Genomic DNA, 20,569 nt, shown 5'->3' with positions numbered 1-20,569 from the left:
AAGTGAAAGACAGAAAAAAAACATCATAAACGGAGACACAGTGAAGTTATATTTAGAGAGAAACATTGCCGAATCAAGGCTTCTTTCAGTACAGGTATGAATTAAAAACGGACATGTGACTGTGATGTAGCAACTAGTCCTTTGTTAAAAATGTATAATATTTACCTAGTGAGAGCCATGGACCCACATATCAGCTCCCACTTAGTCATAAGGGTGTGTATCGTTTATACATTCAATCCCTTCACATAGCACAATTGTTGCTTACAAGTTCATCTGTGGAAATAGACATAGCTCATTTAGTATTCCGAAATCGTGCCACTGGAATTAGCACAAACTTGTTTCTGTGGATTCGAACTCAAATCGACCTCAATTTCACTTGCACGTGTGCCCCGGTGTCTAGCCAACTACTGACTTAAGGCATGCACACAATCTCATTAGTTCAATTAAAAACAGTATCGCTCGACATCCTTGATGCATAGGGTTATCTGCTTTATATTTCAGCCGTGCCCAAGCCAATGCAAACTGCCTAGGCATGATGATTGGGTAACATGTCACTTACTTCATTATACCCTCATCCTCAGCCTTATGATCATTCTCCTAGGCTGCATCACTCATGACGCCATCTTCTCAACAGAAATACTCTTACCGCTTTACCAAGGATCTCCATGCGCTAATTCAACCTGGCAAGCCAGTTGAGCGCGGTTTCCATCCATTTAAACAAGGCGTGGTCAGCCTCCATGCATGTCATGATGTTTTCATTGTCACATGACCACCGTTACGTGCTCCTTGTCATAACAAAAAAACTTGGGCGCCATCTTTGAATGCCAAACAGTAATATATAAAGATGCTAGGTTCTTACTACTGTTGAGTCCTACTGGAAAAATATGTATGTGCACATAGCGCGATCGGACAAGGCCACAATACTTTTCCTTTCAGCCTGTTTTAACCGATCGCGGTCAACTATTCTAACAATATAACGTGATCACCATTGCATCCCCACTGTCAAAATAAGGCATTCGGGCACCATCTTTAAATGCCCTGGTTCACAATTTACAGCCCTAAACAGATACCTTGAGCTCCCTCGTATTGGTTACTGGTGAGAAACAGATATTCACAATGTATCACAGCCCCTGTAACAATCCTTCTCAGCTGGACTATCAAAGTACATCCAGTGAAACCCCCCTTTACACCTATTATACCGTGCAGTACAGGGACAAGTATGCCATATTTGTTGTTGAGTAATAAATCCAAGAAAGTGATAAATTCAAATATTTATTCAGCAATTAAGTCCATCAACAGAGCAGCCTTCCCTCAATCCTTCTCACCGAACATCCGCATCAAGGAATGCAGGTTGTCAGGTGAGACCAACCGAAGCTTTAGAATATTCCATTAAACAATAACAAACAGAATGTGATAAGTATATTTTTCATGCTGCAACACGAGGTAGCTAATTCCTTAAAGAAATATAACACAACACATCTTCCTCTTAATACAGAATAATAAAAAAAAATATTAATTGGACAAATCATCGCAAACAAAATCTTTTAACCATACCGGTTTAGTGCGGGTACGCACAGAAAGACTAATACAGGTATCATCATCCTGAGAGATGTTGGTATTCAATGTGACACCAGTATTCACCACAGTATCAGGTGTTACAGAGTTTGATGTCCTAGTGTCAGATGTTCCTATTGCTACACTCTTAGATGTTCCTGCTACAGTCTTAGATGTTCCAGCACAAATACTGGTATCACCCATGTTGCTCCTCAAAGAAGAAAAATCAGCAATAGGATTTACATCAGTATTGACACTAGAAGTACAACCAATATCCTGGGAAACAGAACATCTAGGTAAAAGTACTCTTGTGTTATCATTTTATATAAGGTCATCATCAATGATGAAATGTTGAGAAACATTTCTTGATAATACAGAATTTTCATTCCTTTTATACAAATGTATATCACTCTTAAGAACTACAACCCGTTTTAAATTCCAAACCTTTCCGTCACTTAATTGTACAGCATTTCTAAAAAAAATGTTAACACTGCCAAAGGTTCAGAAAACTGGCTTTCTCCTTTTTTGACCTTCCAAGGTTTCTTAACCTTGACCCAGGAGCCCACACTAATATCACAAAACTTAACATTATGTTTCAAATCATGTGTTTCCTTGCTTTTAAAATGTTTATTTTCAATTCTAGTTCTCAACACATCTAGAGGATCTGGTAGATTTTAAATTGTTAGCCATCCATTCTGGATTGCATTTTGTACGTACTGTTCTCCCTCTCATAAATTCGAAAGGTGATGTACCTAAGACATCATGAGGTGAAGTTCTATGAATCCAGACAGTCTTGAACAACTGCAGTTCCCAATCACAATTATTGCTGACAGCAGATTGTACGGCCGTCTTTAGCACTCTATTGAAACGCTCAATCATGCCATTGCCACTTGCATTATAAAGACATGTAGTACAGTGTCTTATTCCAACTTTTTCAAAATAATCCTTAGCAATTTTTGATGTGAATTGCACACCATTGTCACTTATCAGCAAAGCAGGTAATCCTTCACCTACAAACACACAATCCAAAAATGTAAATACTACTTCAGAGCTTACTTTCTCAACAATTTTTAAAACAGGTATTCTAGAGAAAAGATCAATTACCACCAAAACATATTTGTTTTGAGAACCAATGGGCCCCATTATATCAATTGCAACTGTGTTCCAATGAGACTTAGGGATAATTGGTTCAGCCATTGGTGGTTTTAGAGTCACAAGAGTTTTATCTGAATTAGCACACCATACACAATTCCTAATGATTCTTTCAAAAAATAAATCCATACCTGGCCACCAATACTACTGTTTTATTCTTTGCTTAGTTTGAACTATTCCACTATGACCTTCATGACACATTTTAACAACGACTTCACGAAGGTTGGTGGGAGGAATGACTTTATTATTTTGCATGATATTACCATTTAATGTAGAAAGCTCATTGCGAACTTCCCATAAATGCTGGAATTCGTCTGGCAGATTGCATTTAGAAGGCCATCCGATGGTGATGAAAGAAAATAAATCCCTCAAAACATTGTCTTTTTTATAAGCCTTTTCCCACTCACTTTTTCCAACACTGGGTAACCCATGATCATGTACTAAAGCTACCTGAATGTTCTCCCATTCGTGATCAGAACTGTCAGACAAATTGATTGGCATCTGTGAAAGAAAATCAGCTACAACATTTTCCTTCCCTGGTACATAAACTACTTTTTAAATATAGTCCTGTAACCTAAAAGACATTCTAGCAATCCTGGGGAAAGCATTAAATAGTCCTTCTGTGGTCAATAACCTCACCAAAGGTTTATGATCAGTCCTGATAGTACATAGTTTGCCCCATACATAAGCTCTAAAATGTTCAAGAGACCAAATACAAGCGAATGATTCTTTCTCTATCACCGAGAATCTTTCTTCAGTTGGTGATGAAGAACGAGAAGCATAAGCAATAATAGACTCTTTTCCATCTTGATCAATTTGTGAAAGCACACCTCCTAACCCTTTATTGCTTGCGTCCACAGTTACAATATTATCAAGGTCTGGGTCAAACGCACTTAAAGCAGGTGCTTTGGCAATTTCATTCTAAATATTCTCGAACATTCCATTGCATTCTACAGACCACAAAAACTTGTATTTGTTTTTCAGTAATTGTCGAATGTTAAAAATTTTACTCGAAAAGTTTCTCACAAATTTCAAGTAAAACTCGACCAAACCAACAAATGATCTTACCTCATCTTTGTTTTTTGGGCGTGGAGCATTCAGCACAGAATCAACAAGAGAGGGTTTAGTAGAAATTCCTTCCCCACTGATGACATGTCCAAGATATGTGATAGATTTCACAGCCAATTTACATTTTGAGTGTTCTATTGTTAAACCTTCCTGTTCTAAGATGTCTAAGACTTCTTTCAAGATATTATCATGTACCTGTTTATGCTTTCCAAAGACAAGGATATCATCCTGAAAGCATCTTACATTGTCAAAATCTTTGAAAAGCTGGTGCATCAATCTTTGAAAAATTGCAGCAGCAAATGCAAGACCAAACGGTAAGCGATTGTACTGAAAGCAACCTGAAGGTGTAATGAACGCTGTTAAGGGTTTGCTCTCATTAGTGAGGGAAATCTGATGTTATGCAGCTGATAGGTCTATAGTAGAAAACCAATAAGCATCCTTAACTAAATTTAACAATTCTGAAATTTTTGGCAAATGAAGTTTGTCAACTACAATATTATTATTCAAATGTCTTAAATCAATGCACAGTCTTAATTTGCCATTGCTACGGCGTGCAACGACAATGGGAGAAATCCATTGTGATGATTTAATTGGTTCGATAATATCAGCCGTAACAAGTTTCTCAAGTTCAAAATCTACCTCTTTTCTCAAAATAATGGGAATATTCCTAACTTTGTGTATTTTTGGACAGGCATCTGGTTTTAACACAATATGATGTTTGAAATAATTTAACTTACCAATTTCTTTACTGAAGACTTTGGGATACAAATGTAAAATCTCCGTACAAAAATCAGTATTATCATCAATGAGCATCACAGGATCTTCACTATTGGGATTAAGGATTATTCCAAGGTTGCCCTGATCCATCCACCCTTAGACAGAGGGACCTTTTTTTGAAACATACAATTTTCCAAAAGCTTCTCTTCCTTTAACTATAAACAAGAGAGACCTGTAGCCAACCATATCAATCTTTTCTCATGAAAATCCTTCTGGTCAAATATCAGGAGGTAATAACTCATTACCAATTTTTTTTAACAAACTTACTATTCCGAACCTCTTTGTTTACTATTGTGTATGGAGATCCTGAACCCGCATGAATTTGAATATTAACACCACCTGAGGATAATAAACACAAAGGTTTCTTTTTGTTGTTCTTCTTGTCAATAATGTTAAGTAAAAGTAACTCTTTAGAATCCATGTTACAGTCATTAGTGGTATTATCATCTAATACAGTGTGAAAAGAGAGTTTCTTAACTAAATTATCATCATCATCTGAGCTACTCTCATTTTCATCATCCACACATTTCACTTTTACAGATTTCTTCCTATGACACATCTTAGCGAAATGTTCCACAATATTACAATTTGAACATTTGTGTTTTAAAGCAGGGCAAAGTTTGGTATTCGCCAGATGTGAACTACTCCCACAAAGAAAGCATGTTAATTTTCCATTTTTCTTTGATGAATCATGTTTAGAAGATTTAACGTTGATTTTCCTATTCTTGTCAAAGGACTTTTCATTAAGTTTGCTTACAGTGGTTTAATTCTTTTCATCACTTTTAACATCATTCTTTAAGGCTTTAGCACTGTGACTGGAGAGTTCTGCTTTCCTCACTATGGTTAAAATGTCTTTTAAATCAGAATCACCGTTAATCCACAAATGGTCTTGAATAGATGAATCACTGGCATGCATAACAACTTGATCTCTAATAAATTGGTCTTCTAAATGATCAAATTTGCAGACTTCGGCAATAAGTCTTAGAGCTAAAGCATACTCATCAATAGTTTCAAAAGTTTCTTGTTTTCTATGGAAGAATTTATATTGTGTAATTCCACTACACACTTTAGGTGCAAAATGGTTATCAAAATCCTTTAGAATGGCCAAAAATTCATCAACATCTCCACTGACAGTACTTTTTGCATACAATCATACGTTTTTAAACCAGCAGGGCCAATTGAATATAGGAAAAGAGTTTTCTGTCTATCTGCAGGCATTTTTTTATCTAAATCAATAGCTTTAATGAAATTTTAAAAATAATTCTTCCACTCTAACCATTTTATAGTTGGTTCAGCACCTGAGGACCAAAATGGTTGTGGAGGTTGAATTGTAAAATTCCGCTGAGGTGCCATATTGCAGAGCAAAAGATGAATTACAAATGAGTAGTGAGAAATCTATATTTAAATCAAAATGATTTCCCGAAAGAAATAAAAGGAACTGTACCTTTTAATAACATTTCAGAAATTCAATGACTGAAGAAAGGCTTTTCGTTTTTTAAACGATAGAAACCTGAGCGGTAAGTAAATTAAATAAATAATTTCAATCGCAAAGGTATTCTCGACTTCCTGATGTGAAAGACTTGAATTCAGATTTTTCAAAATGGCATCACGTTACTTGATCCCGTGGGTGACCTCATAGCTAGCCTATGTGATACGGAGCACACGTCAGCCGATGACTCATAGCTAGAGTGCTCAGTCACAGAATGCATCAGCAAGCCACACACAATAAATTTCGCTCAAGACGGCTTAGCGCTCGTGAACATTTTGAAGAATACAAGTAGAGAATTTTCCGAATAATGAAATAATTTCATTAAAGTCTTACCGCACAGCGTAGTAACAAGGAAAAATTGGTTTTGAATGACGAAGTTGTATAAAAAAAAACCCGATAATGAACAAAAATTGATAAATAATCCAAAATGTCAAAATCTTTTGAAAATTATATCCGTGGTGGGTTCTCTCCGTTGATGAAGATATCTTCGCCAATATTGATGAGTAATAAATCCAAGAAAGTGATAAGTTTAAATATTTATTCAGCAATTAAGTCCATCAACGGAGCAGCCTTCCCTCAGTCCTTCTCACCGAACATCCGCATCAAAGAATGCAGGTTGTCAGGTGAGAACAGCTGAAGCTTTAGCATACTCCATTAAACAATCAATCAATCAATCAGTGACACTTATAAAGCGCGCTACATACCCGTAGGGTCTCAAGGCGCTGGGGGGGGGGGGGGGAGCCGCTACTGCTCGAACAGCCAGGTCTTCAGCTTCTTCCTGAAGGAGAGGTGGTCTTGGGTCAGGCGCAGGTCGGTCGGGAGGGAGTTCCAGGTCTTGGCGGCCAGGTAGGAGAAGGACCTTCCTCCTGTAGTCGCTCTTCGGATGTGGGGGACGGCGGCGAGGGCGTGGTTGGCTGATCGGAGGTGGCGCTTGGGAGCGTAGAAGTTGACTCGGCTGTTGAGGTAGCTCGGGCCTTGGTCGTGTAGGGCTTTGTGTGCGTGGGTGAGGAGGCGGAAGGTGATTCTTTTGTTGACGGGGAGCCAGTGAAGGTCTCTCAGATGTCCGGAGATGTGGCTGGTTCGTGGGATGTCGAGGATGAGTCTGGCTGAGGCGTTCTGGATCCGCTGGAGTCTCTTCTGGAGCTCGGCGGTGGTACCGGCGTAGAGGGCGTTGCCGTAGTCCAGTCGGCTGGTGACGAGGGCCTGGGTGACGGTCTTCCTGGTCTCGGTGGGGATCCACCAGAAGATCTTCCGTAGCATGCGTAGGATGTTGAAGCATGCCGAGGAGACGTTGTTGACTTGCCTGGTCATGGAGAGGGAGGAGTCTAGGATGAAGCCCAGGTTGCGTGCATGGTCTGTCGGTTTGGGTGCGGTGCCCAGGGCGGGAGGCCACCAGGAGTCGTCCCAGGCGGAGGGAGAGGAGCCCAGGATGAGGACCTCCGTCTTGTCCGAGTTCAGTTTCAGGCGGCTGGTCGTCATCCACTTGGCTACCTCTTTCATCCCTTCGTGCAGGTTGGCTCTGGCGGCGGCGGGGTGGTTGGTCAGGGAGAGGATCAGCTGGGTGTCGTCGGCGTAGGAGATTATGCTGAGGTTGTGTTTGCGTACGATGGCCGCAAGGGGGCTCATGTAGACGTTGAAGAGGGTGGGGCTCAGAGATGATCCTTGGGGGACGCCGCAGATGACTTCGGTGGCCTCTGACTTGTACGGTGGTAGGCGGACTCTCTGTGTTCTTCCGTCGAGGAAGGAGATGATCCATTCCAGTGCCTTGTCCTGGATTGCGACGTTGCTGAGGCGCCGTACTAGGGTGCGGTGGCAGACCGTGTCGAATGCCGCGGAGAGGTCTAGGAGGATGAGGGCCGCTGTTTCTCCGTTGTCCATCAGGGCTCGGATGTCATCGGTGGCGGCGATGAGGGCGGTCTCGGTGCTGTGGTTGGCTCGGAAGCCGGACTGTGAGGGGTCGAGGGATCCGTTCGTCTCGAGGAAAGCGGCCATCTGCTTGTTGACGGTCTTCTCGATGACTTTGGCTGGAAACGGGAGGAGCGAGATGGGGCGGTAATTCTTGAGGTCGGTGGGGTCCGCTGTTGGTTTCTTGAGTAGAGCGCTGAGTTCGGCGTGTTTCCAGCTCTCAGGGAAGATGGTGGTGTCGAAGGATGTGTTGATGATGTCTCGCAGGTGGGGTGCGATGACAGCGTCGGCCTTGTTGAAGACGTGGTGAGGGCAGGGGTCGGTCGGTGATCCGGAGTGGATGGAGTGGCAGGGGTCGGTCGGTGATCCGGAGTGGATGGAGTACAAACACAATGTGACAAGTACATATCTCGTGCTGCAACACAAGATAGCTAATTCCTTAAAGAAATATAACACAACATTTGTCTATTCAGGATTGCACAGAGGCCATGTAAAACATTTCCCCATCATACTCATATCAACCGGCATGCATACATATTAGCAATGCGACAATGGCATCTTGTGTCCAAAGAACATGTAACCATGGACCAGATATAGGAAGTACACAAGCCGGGGCTGCCACTGCCCCCAAGTATATTAAAATCAACATATCGACAAACCCCTAAACATCATCAAAGATGTGTTTAGAAATAAACATATTCAAGGCATGCTACCCCTACATAATAGCACACTGCCTCCTCCCTAACATTCATATGGGTGAGTGGGTGCCCTCACCCCATCCGGGAGTGACCCATTGTCTACTTCATAGCGAAGGAATGTCAATACAGATTAACATATATCCGTCTTTATTGTCAGCAGTGGAGGACAGCTAATGCATACCATGGTTCTTAAGTCATCTCTATGTCACCATTTACATTAACTTATTCCACTCAATCTGGTCATTAAGGCCAATCTGGTCTGCTTTCTTGGAAAATATCCAGCGAGCTTCTTTGGTTTGCAGCATCTTATCCAATTTACTCGAGTCCTCCATTACCTTCTCTAGCACCACCCATTTCAATGCTCTATGGTTGTGTTAATATTCCCTGTAGTGTTGTACCAAACGTGTGGTCAATTTTCCTGCTTTGATTGTGCCGAGATGCTCCTGCACACGGACATTAACTTTATGAGACGTCAGACCAATGTAATGCAATCCGCATTGGCATGTCAATCTGTAAATCACATTTACCGAATTACAGTTACTGAACCTGTTTAGTTGCCACGTCCTTCCATTCAGCAACTGCACATTTGTAGTCTTTTCTGTTAAATCACATACTGAGCAACAACCACATGGGTAGTGCCCAGCCGGAATGGAAGTGTTCACAGTGTGCTGTATTGGTCTTGTAAGGACTAGCCTGTCCTTTAAATTCTGTGTGTGCTTAATAGCTAACCTAGGTTGCGGCATTTTAAACTCTGTGGTGGACAATAACGACTAATGTTTTCTTGTGGACTGACACATTTTTGTGTACAAGGGATCAAAGGTCAGCACAACAGGCAGGCAGTCATTAGATTCTTTGTAGTTTCATTCTAGAAGCGCTTCCCGGTGCCTATTGTGAGCCATTTTACGAGCTCTGTTAACAATCCTCCTCGGATATGGCTTCTGAACTAGCTTCTCAGTCAAGCTTTCAGATTGTTGCAGATAATCGTACGTGGAGAAACAGTTCCTACGATATCTAAGGTACTGGACCACTGGGAAGTTATCCCTCAGGGTTCTTGGGTGAAATGATTGATAGTGTAACAAGTAGTTCTTATCAGTTGGTTTTTGATGCACACTTATGCTAAGCTTGTTGTTAATTACTACAATGTCCAAATCAAGATAGTTCACGCTTTCATTGCTTATGTTCCATGTGAACTTCAAGCATTCGTCACAACCATTCAGCCAGTCCAGAAACTCACAAAACTGACTTTCCAATCCAGACCACACACACAGAACATCATCAATATACCTCTTCCAGAGGCAAATATGCCTCCGGAAGGGGTTAGATGGATGCTACAAATGATGTTCCTCAAACTGGCCTACATAAATGCACGCCAGACTGGGCACAAAAGTTGCGCCCATAGATGTACCGGATATTTGCAAAAAAAGTTCGTTTTTTCAACAAAAACTGTTACGAGTCAAGGCTAACTCAACACATTGCATCACAAAGGACTGTGGAGTATCGTAAAACCACTCTTGAGCCCCACGAGCGGGAGCTGCTGCCACCAACATCGCTAGTATACAAAGACTCAATGTCAATTGTAACTAAGAACTGCTGTAAAGGGTCAAAATCCATGTCTTCAATAGTATTCAAAATATCGGTGGTGTCCTGGACATAGGACGGTTGCTTTAACACTGACTCTCTTAAAAAGAAGTCTGCAAACTGCAACAATGGTTCTAAAACGGAGGAGATCACCGAAACTATTGGGCACCTAGGCGGTGGGCGTTGGGCCTTATGAATTTTAGGCAGAATGTAAGACGCGGGTGTTCTGGGTACAACATTAATCATAAAATCTGCCTCTTCACTGATTATCCACTTTTTCTCTTTCTCTTGTGAAACCATGGCTGTGATTATGCTTAAAAGTTCATCTGCCGGGGCTGTAGGGAGAGGTTGATAATTTTTCCTTTCTGGTAATAACCTCATAACCTCAGTTTCATAATCACATGTATTCAGTAGACCACAGTTCCGCCTTTGTAGGCGGACTTTATTGTTACAGAGGCATTGTCTGATCCTGCCATTAATTTGATTGATTGCCGGCCAGGAAGGCACAGGTTATCTAAGGCAGGTAATCTCTGTTTTATTTATTGTTTCTCTGCCTCCTGCCTGGCAAAAGGTGTTCGACCTAGACTGTAGGCAGTGTTATGATGCTGTATATGTGTGGGTGACATTATACTGTGCGCGAGACAGTATCACTCATATTTGTTGAGTGGTACTCATAATTACTCTTAAATTATGACAATATCACACGTAATAAATCTAAAACCCTGGCAGCTATGAGTATGAGGTGGATTTAAGACTACATAGCCCTGGTATTGGGTGTGCCTACATCTAATTTAATCGGCCACTGTCTTCCAAGCAGAGCGTTGGGTACTGGCACTTACTCTTTTACAAATAAAGCTCTGCAATCCTCCTTTCGTAGAATCAATTTTGTCACATTGCTGGGGTTTTGATTGCTTTGTGTCTCCTCTTTAGTTCAGGTGGGACTGGAGTTTTACAGGTATGATGTTTTCGCTTCACTAGAGCCACCTATTTAAAGGTATGTTTTAGATAAAAGGTTGCTTTCTTCAACCACCCAATGAATAGTTCAATATCTGTTTCAGGCAATTAGAGAAAAAATCAGTTGCAGCTGCTGGCAATAAAAAGTGGCATGGCAGCCGTGGGGGGGGGGGTAGGGGGGGTTCATATATATATATATTTTTCATTCCCTGATGCTGCTGGCCATCTCGGTACTCCTCTGCTTCCTGCTCCCAGAAGTCCCGAGGACACCATTAGAGACTCCCCATCCAATCCCTGTGGTGCTCTCATACAGCATGAGAGCAGCACAGGGATTGACCTGAGAGGGCTGGTTTAACATTCGCTCAGGCACAGGGAGTCTGTGCCATTTCTCCCTAGCTATGGAATACAGCTGGGTTGGAGAAACATAACTGCGCATGTCTTTTTGGCCGACCTAAGATGGGCAGCCAAACTGACATGCACACTTATAAATGCACTCCACTCCACTCCTCCTCCCATCCATGGCCCAGCCCCATCCCTCCCTGCACACGCTTGGCTCAGCAAGCAGCTGAAAAATAAAAGGCTACTAAAACATTTTATTTTTCAGCAGCCTGCTTTGAGCCAGAGGGGCAATGCTCCTCCGCCATTGTGGAAGAACCGTCAATGGACAGAAGTAAGCACAAAACATTATATAGTTAAGTTTCCCCTTTTAATGGTGACAATTGTAGGGGTGGTGCCAAGGAGTGATAGAAAGTACCAGAATTTGTATCAATTGCCAAATGAGACCTGCCTGCAAATCTTCACCCTCTGGCATGTGTAGTACCTCTTCATTTTACTTCTATCATATTATTTGTAGATGCATCAATGCTGCATGTTAGTGCTATTTGAGGTCTTCGGTGCAGACACAAAATAAAGCCTGGCATTAATTTGTCAGGTCTGCAACTTTATTCAGGCCTATCTCAACCATGATATCCTGTTATATATTTAACTATTTGGCAAGTTACTCATGAAAAAGGCTTCTATTTTAGGAAGAATTCTGATATTCAATCTGTAATTTTCATTTAAAGGCTCACTTTCTTTCTTGCAGACCTTTTTTCTGATCTCGACATTCGTACAAGCCAGAACATTACAACCTATGGGGTTTCCATGACAACTTTGGAAGATGTTTTCTTAAAATTGGAAGGAGACCAAGCTATTGAACAAACAGGTAACAGTGGTGGAAGCAATGCGATTTCATGAATGAGGTGACCTATGGCATGATGCGCAGAAATTAAAATAACTTGATACTGCTACACATAGCGGGATAAATCGTTGCTGATTGACCCATCCTAAGTAAGACGGGTGACCATCACTGTGATGAGACGGGCCTGTGGTAAATGGACACCTAGATGTAGATGGGCAATTGGCATTTGTAAGCTAGAAGAATAAGTAGTCAGACATTTGACTCATTTTTTTCTTTTAAATAGTGAGTACTTGATCTGTTTAAGTCAATACCATGTTTGCAGACCCAAAGTGTTACAATTTGGGCTTTTGCTGTTGTAAGTTCTTGAATTTGCTACATGTAATTGGACATCTCTATACCTGTAATCACATTACTGAGTGTCGATTAGACACGTCAGAAACATACATTAAAAATGTATGCATTTTAAAAATATTACCTTGACCAGGAATGAGACTGACCGATGATAACAAAAGAATATTTGAATCGGGTGCCCCTTGGCAAGTGCCCTCTGCTATTCTAAGATTAACGGTGTCTAGTCGTTGTTGGGTTTGTGTCACTGTTCACACTTAAGATGTCAGTATCTGATTATTTTGGCTACATTTTGTTGGAAAATCCATTATCAGGCTATTTCAGAAAGAGGCTGCACTATCTAGGCAGGAGAATAAACATTGGCAAACAAGTTTTAAAGGCGATCCTCTGTTTGTCTGTGGTAGCTTGATCTGAAGAGTGAGATTAGCCTGTGAGTGCGGGTGGCCTCTGAGCAAATCAGACTAAAATTTCCATGATTTTCTGCAAACTGGCTTAGTTCCAATTCTGTCGAGTTTGTTTGTGGTAAAAAATATCCCCAGACCCTTTCGCTATAGCTGCACATCTCCTCTCTCAAGCAAACTCTCCTAAGGTTGGCCCTGGCCTTGTTACTCCAAAGATCAAAGCTAGTTTCCACCTACAAGATTTCATCCACTTTGATCTATTTTTGTGGGAAAGAGTCATCTTTTCAAAGGAAGTCGGGGATGTTACCACAATGCGAGGCCTGGACTGCTCGGTGCATATTTGCCTTACCATTGCTGAGTGGGTTCTCTTTTGATTCCCTTCATCTTACCTCCTCTGTCACAAGTAAACTTAGGGATGAAAAGGAGAAATTAGGTGTGACCAGCAGGAGACGAACCAGCAATATTCATTGCCTTTGGCTAAAGACTACTGTTTAGATTCAGACATGCTATATTTATTCAATTAAGATATTAATACAGCATATATGAGATTCAATGTTTTCTACTCAATTACCCATACGCTGCAAATTTGCAGTTTGTGACATTTTACTTATCAAAGTTGACTAATTAGGTTTTTTGTGAGCCACGTTCAACTTTTCAAAGAGGGCCGTGCAGCCTTAGCTTTTTCGATTTGTATATGCAAGAAGGGAAAACATCCGCACGACTGTATGTTATGCAACTGAAAAGACCCTTTCTTCATGATTAAAGTTGACAAAAGTACCAGTTAAAGTAAGTCTAGGACACAAGCCTTCTTCTAACCCCAAAAGAGCACATGCAATTTGGGTCTGTTCAGATGCCAAGTACCAGAGTTAAAGAAAATGAGAAAACTGGGTAAAAGACGAAGGGGCATATTATCAAGGGGGTTTATCTCCGCTTTTTTGGCTTTAAAAGCCAAGAAAGCGGAGATAAAATTATCTCCCTATTACCAAGCTGTCGCTAACACCAGTTAGTGACAGCTAATAGGAGATAGCGACCATCTTGGGCCCCGCTTTGCATGTCAGTGATATTTATCACTAATGACATGCAAAGTGGGCGTGCCAAGATGTTAGCGACTGGAAACAGTCCCTAACATCGCTATCTCCTATTACCAACTTTTGGAGATATTCGCGCTAAGCGCGAATATCTCCAAAAGCTAACACCTGCCCTGAGCAGTTCTTAGCCATGTTATCCAATGGGAGGTGGATAACATGGCTAAGAGCATTTGCTCGATAATGCATGAATATCGCTGACTTTTCAGCGATATTCATACATTGCGGCCGTTTTTTATCGCATTTGCGATAAACCTTGGTAATAGCAAGGTTTATCTGCGATAAAAATCGCCGATATGCGGCGATAATTTTTGTCTCTAAACAAGTTAGAGACAAAAATTATCGCTAGTTGTTGGTAATATGCCCCGAATTTATTTACAGGGTCAGATTTGGGTGAGCACTCATTCCCCGCTCAGCTGGGATCTCCTGCTGGAGACCATAGTAAAGTGGAACACTGGGGCATATTATCAAGGGGGTTTATCTCCGCTTTTTTGGCTTTAAAAGCCAAGAAAGCGGAGATAAAATTATCTCCCTATTACCAAGCTGTCGCTAACACCAGTTAGCGACAGCTAGTAGGAGATAGCGACCATCTTGGGCCCCACTTTGCATGTCAGTGATATTTATCACTAATGAGATGCAAAGTAGGCGTGCCAAGATGTTAGAGACTGAAAACAGTCGCTAACATCGCTATCTCCTATTACCAACTTTTGGAGATATTCGCGCTAAGCGGGAATATCTCCAAAAGCTAACACCTGCCCTGAGCAGTTCTTAGCCATGTTATCCAATGGGAGGTGGATAACATGGCTAAGAGCATTTGCTCGATAATGCATGAATATCGCTGACTTTTCAGCGATATTCATGCATTTCGGCCGTTTTTTATCGCATTTGCGATAAACCTTGTTAATAGCAAGGTTTATCTGCGATAAAAATCGCCAATGTGCGGCGATAATTTTTGTCTCTAAACAAGTTAGAGACAAAAATTATCGCTAGTTGTTGGTAATATGCCCCACTGTTTTTTAGGTAACATCCCATTCAGTTTTGAGCGAAGAGCACCATCTCGTTTCTCTCCAACCCCCACTGAGAGCATTTCAGACTTGCGTTTCTTAGTGAAAACTATGTATGGGTTCTGATGTTAATAGCACCATTACTGGATCATTGTGTAATGTTTAATTATTAGTGCTTCTCTCTCCCCTCTCTTTAATGGGCACGTCTGCTTTATTTCATGCTCAGTTGTTGAAGTATCAATGTTTGCCACAGGGTCACAAGGCAAACGCAAACCCAAATTTGCCATGCACTAATGCTCTCCATTGCACCTTCTCTCCTGATCAGTAATCCTTCAGTAATTTACACTATAATAGGGTTTGGTTATATTCCCATTACTGAAAGCACAGAGGTGTTGATGTCAGCTGATGTAGGCCTATGTTACCTCTGCAGAGCTTTGCTTGCTTAACACCCTAGTAAGCTGCTGAATAAATATCATCTGACTGCTCTTTCGAGTGAGCCTTCGCCTTGTCTTTGCCACATCCCAAGCCAGCTCAGTCGTAGTCTTACGGTGGCGCAGAGAGATTTAAGAAACAAAGTACTTCAGTTAGTGCATGTTAATGTCAACACTGGTCGCGATTGCAACATCAGGTTACCTCTAATCGCTTCAACCAGGCTTCCTTTGCTGTACATCTGGTTAAACTGGCCTCCTGGTGCTGTATTTTTAGTGCTGGATTGTTGTTTTAGGCATGATTCCTCTACCATATCTCCTAGTCTCACCTGCCACAATTGAGAGCATTCAGAGATTTGGGGGATTTCTGCTGGGCCAAATGTAATAGCTGCATTGCTACAGTGTATACTTATAGTTGGGGCATCACCGTCCACTGAACCTTGGTCACTAACTTGGGAGCATCCTTTATTTTTTAACCAGGCCATGCGACCATCCATTAAAACAAACTTTGACTGATCCAGTTTCACCCAGATCTTTATAAACCTTCCTCGAGAACATCTAACTCAGCAATCCAGGAAAAGTGAAGCAGAACTTCCTATGTACCTTCTTATTTGGCCGGGTTTAAGCAGGTCCTTTGGGGAAAGCCCTGCCCCATCCTAAAAAACACAAATATAGTCTCGATTCGCCTTACCAACTTAGATTTCTTTGCCGCTGACCATTCACTTCCATTAGTTTATCACCATATTGCCCCAGAACCTTTTCCTCCAAACCTCATGCTCTGAACTTACTGCGGTAAACAGTCTTCAATGATTATCTCTAACCAGTGCACCATACTCGGAAACTAGATTACCCCTCAGCTGGGCATACAATGCTACTGAGCGGGCTGTATAAGTGATGTTTATATCTATTGTGCCAGGTTTTTGGGAAGCTATGTCTTTCCTTGGCGACTCTTACATCACTCCAGGTAGATTTTCCAGGTTTACCAAGAGCTGAGCTTTCAGTTTGTTACTATGTTACGCCTGGGTGGACCTCACAGCCTCCGTGTTGAATCCCATGTACTAAGTTCTGGGAACCATCAGCTATCCCTGTTCAGTCTATTGTGTGAAGTTTTGCGGATTCTGTGTCTTGCATTGGTCACATCTGAGAGACACCTCTGGAGGGGCATCAGTGCCCCATGTTTAAATTAATTATGGAAGGGAGTTGTTGCATCTTTTTTTCATTGTATCTACACTACTATTTAATTATCGACCTGACCTTGTACTTTCTTTTGTGACAGAATGAAAGCCCTACATGTTGCCGTATTGTGCCTCTGTCACTACTGGAAGGTTTTCATATCCTTTGGGTTAAATCTATTGCTTCAAATGGAAACTGTATGTGCCAGGCATGCGTGGCTTTAGATACACATGTTGTACATGCTCCAGCGATCTAGCGTTGGGCTCAGATGTATGCAAGTTGTTTTTCTTCAAAGAATTCTTCTCGACTCATGAGGTAATGTGACTCCTTTTGCTTGCAGTGTGCATGGTCATAAGCTGTATTGTTAGGCTGTGCTTTTTTCTGCCATCAGGTTCGGATGTGTGTTGACATGCTCGGGGTCAACACCATTGCAGTGTTCTTTTTGGTCATTATGGTACCTCTCCCTCAGTCAGAATTAAATTTGATTGATGGAAGGAAAGAGGCCCCAGCGGGGGCTGAAGTCAACTGAAGAATTCCCATTTTCAGAAATCAGGTGGACGCCTACAGTTTTGTCTGGGAATTTTCCGGTCTACTTTGGTCCCCTCTTGGGCATCACCTGTTGGGACCTCTTTCCCTTCTGTTGGTGCACCCTCACCGTGCCTTGCCTGTGATGAAACTGGTGCCTTTTCTATACTTCCCTTGGCGTTGTGCAAAACACCCCTGGGCTGACCTCCATCAGGTCTGTAATCTTTGCCTCTCACCCGAGCTTGACGAGGCTTACTGTGACGCGTGACAGACCATCTGATCAGAAAAGACTTTCATACCACTGGGCCCTTCTACTAAATAGAAGGGGGACCCCCAGTTAATAGTAGGCAGGTAGGCGGGGAAAATACACAATACAAAAAGGAAAAAATACCTGCCAATCAGCTTCAACTATAGGCCTAACAAAGAGGTCCTTTGATAGATTAAGAACCCCCCGAACCTCAAGGAATCATATTAAAACATGATAACAAATATATGGAATTTTTATTGATTAGAAAAAGTTTTTCAATACATAATTGCCAAGCCACATAAGACTTTTTTTACATAAAACCAAATGAATCATCAATACAGTCCCACATACATACAAAACTCTCATACCATCAGACATGCTGAAGTATCAAACAATTCATACCACACACACACAACAATTCGCACGTACATAATAGCCATGAACTGATCTGATTGTTATAGATGGAAAATAATCATCAGGGGGTGGAAAGAAGATCAGTCAGGTTATCCCCAGATGAAAAAAGACGCCGACGTGCATTGCGGTGTTGGGCTCCGGGTGGGGCTACACCTTCATCAGGGCGGTGATGTACAGTTCACAGTGGGACAAAATATCGAGCTAATGGAGGCACGCCGAATTCAAAGAAGGTACAATGACCTCAAAGGGTCAGAAAAATACAGGATCCCAAAGGTAGAAGCTTCAATTGGGGCAAATACGGGGTCAATTCCGTTTTTCAAGGCAGCATCCACAATAGGTCCTTTCCAGAAAGAGCGAGCATGAATAGTAGAAGAGGGATAGACTGGTACGTCTGGAGGCACCTTTCACAGATGATTTTAAGATCAAAGATGCATTTCGAATTTCAGTGATAGAGGATATCCGTAACGCGGGAACTTCTGACAGCAGTACGTAGTGTCTGACGGCTCCCGCAGCTTCCAATGTCCAAGTGGTTGTGCTGAGGCTTTGAAAAAACTCCAGACCTCTTCAACAACCAGGATCTCGATGGAGAACATCATCCTTTGGCTGCTGATAAAGAGACTTTTGCCGCCAAAGATAGTTCCTGCTCGAACCTCAAGATCGGAGACCTCCTGCCAGCTCAAAAGGTCATGAGTACAGCTCCCCCTCCCTATTGACACAGCTCCGATGTTGTGCCCCACTAAGGCGTTCAGCTGCTCTGGACCCACAGAGGCCTTCTTCAGGGTCACCACTACCTTTGGGCCATGGTCGGCCCGAAGCCTACTTCCTGCCTGACCCAGGCTTGGTGCTGACTCAACTGTCAAATTCAATACCACTGTTATCAAAACCCAGATCGACACCAGCAGTTCTTCACCACAGTGTGCCACTTTACCATGGTCTCTAGCAGGAGATCCCAGCTGAGCCTCCCAGCATTCAGTGCCAACTGAAAAATTAGCCCTCCAACACGTTTAATCAGTACTCCAGAAGTTGCAGGATGAACTTGATGCTCACCAGAGGCAAATAGACATTTTCCCCCAGACGGGTTGAATACTCACAAACTCTGGGACCAGGCATTCAACCTCATAAGAGGCAGGTCAGTTTTGAAGATGCTCTGGAGCCCCCTCCTCAACCAAAACAAAGGATGAAGATGGATAAAGGAACCAGTCCTCTTCTTGACCTCAACGGATGACTCACCTTCTACACCCCCACCCGCCAGCTCCGCTCGGCCGGCCTCGCCATCGCCGCTGTCCCCCACATCCAACAAGCGACCTCCGGTGGCAGATCCTTCTCCTTCCTTGCTGCCAAGACCTGGAACACCCTCCCCACCCACCTAGGGCAGACCCAAGACCTACTTACATTCTGAAGACTCCTCAAGACCTGGACCTTCGAGCAGTAGCAGCACCCCCTCACCCCCAGCGCCTTGAGACCCTCACAGGTAAGTAGTGCGCTTTACAAATACTGTGATTGATTGATTGATTGACCCCGGACAGCCAGCACCTTTTTCAACCCCACCTATACTTCCACTACCATCTTCCCCACCTCCTTCTCTGCCTGACCCACTATCCTATACTCCAAAGGGGACACCGTATTCCAACATGAGTAAACGCAGTTGGGGGGTGTTGGACCTAGTTCACCCAAGTCTACATAAGGTAGCTTGGCACAGTAGTGGCTACAGCTAACTCAAGGCGTTGGTTAAGTGCTTACAAGTCTCACTCACAGAAACTCAGCGATGAACCACTAAAATAAAAGACACAACACCAATGTTGGGAAAATACTAGTACCTTTTATAAAAATAAAGTTCTTTTCTTGTTATGCTTTTAGACAGGTATAATACACAATTAATTTACACCTTGTTCATGAAACTCAAATCACACTTCAATACTTTTCCCGGTCAGATTATACGAATCAAGGGTACATTTGTGGTCAGTTGCTGTTCAGGTCACAATACACTTCACTACTATATGATACAGAAAGGAAAGTGCAGACTAATATTTCAATATGTCTTTAAACAACTCATAAACAAGTACATTACCCCACAGCTCTTAGGTATCTGCTCAATTCCACAGACCTCTACTGGATGTAGATCTTCACAGCATAACCCACCAGTTATGTAGCTAAAAGGAAGACACAGTAGTATTAACAAGGCTCCCCTCTAGTTAATTTACAGGCTACACCTTTCTGGTAGAGGACTTACTCCCTCAATTAACAATGGTCTGTAAGGGTTTTTACTCAGGGACCCTGTGGTTCCCTGCACACCTTTCTCCTCTGCCAATTATCGGATATTTTTAATATGGGCTGGGTAGTTCACTAAGCCAATTATCAGATATTTTTAATATGGGCTGGGCAGTTCACTAGCCCACTTCCTCGAGTCAGGCTTCCTTGGTTTGTTCAGTTAATCGTTTGGGGCATAGCCCCACTGTCCCGCTTTCTCGGCACTCGGTGCTGCCGCCTCCCGCTCCCACACTACCCGGCTTACTTGGGGTTTGTAGGCGTGTCAGCGGGTGTGTCCTCTTCGCGCGATGGAGCCTGGCAGCAGTCGGGGCTGACGGGGGA

The 20,569-nt window shown here is 42.5% G+C and overlaps 1 protein-coding gene across 1 annotated transcript in view; it reads left to right on the top strand.

Moving 5' to 3' along the window:
- Window positions 1-20,569, top strand: part of LOC147702336 (ATP-binding cassette sub-family A member 10-like) — a 1,673,715-nt gene that overhangs the window by 828,748 nt on the left and 824,398 nt on the right. Inside the window, exon 18 of the mRNA XM_086930968.1 lies at window positions 12,260-12,379. Coding sequence (XP_086787094.1) covers window positions 12,260-12,379 — 120 coding nt within the window. The remainder of the gene's footprint in view (window positions 1-12,259; window positions 12,380-20,569) is intronic.

Source organism: Lissotriton vulgaris, chromosome 7, assembly GCF_964263255.1.
Source record: "Lissotriton vulgaris chromosome 7, aLisVul1.2, whole genome shotgun sequence".
Taxonomy (NCBI): domain Eukaryota; kingdom Metazoa; phylum Chordata; class Amphibia; order Caudata; family Salamandridae; genus Lissotriton; species Lissotriton vulgaris.
This window is presented reverse-complemented; position numbering and strand designations above follow the sequence as displayed.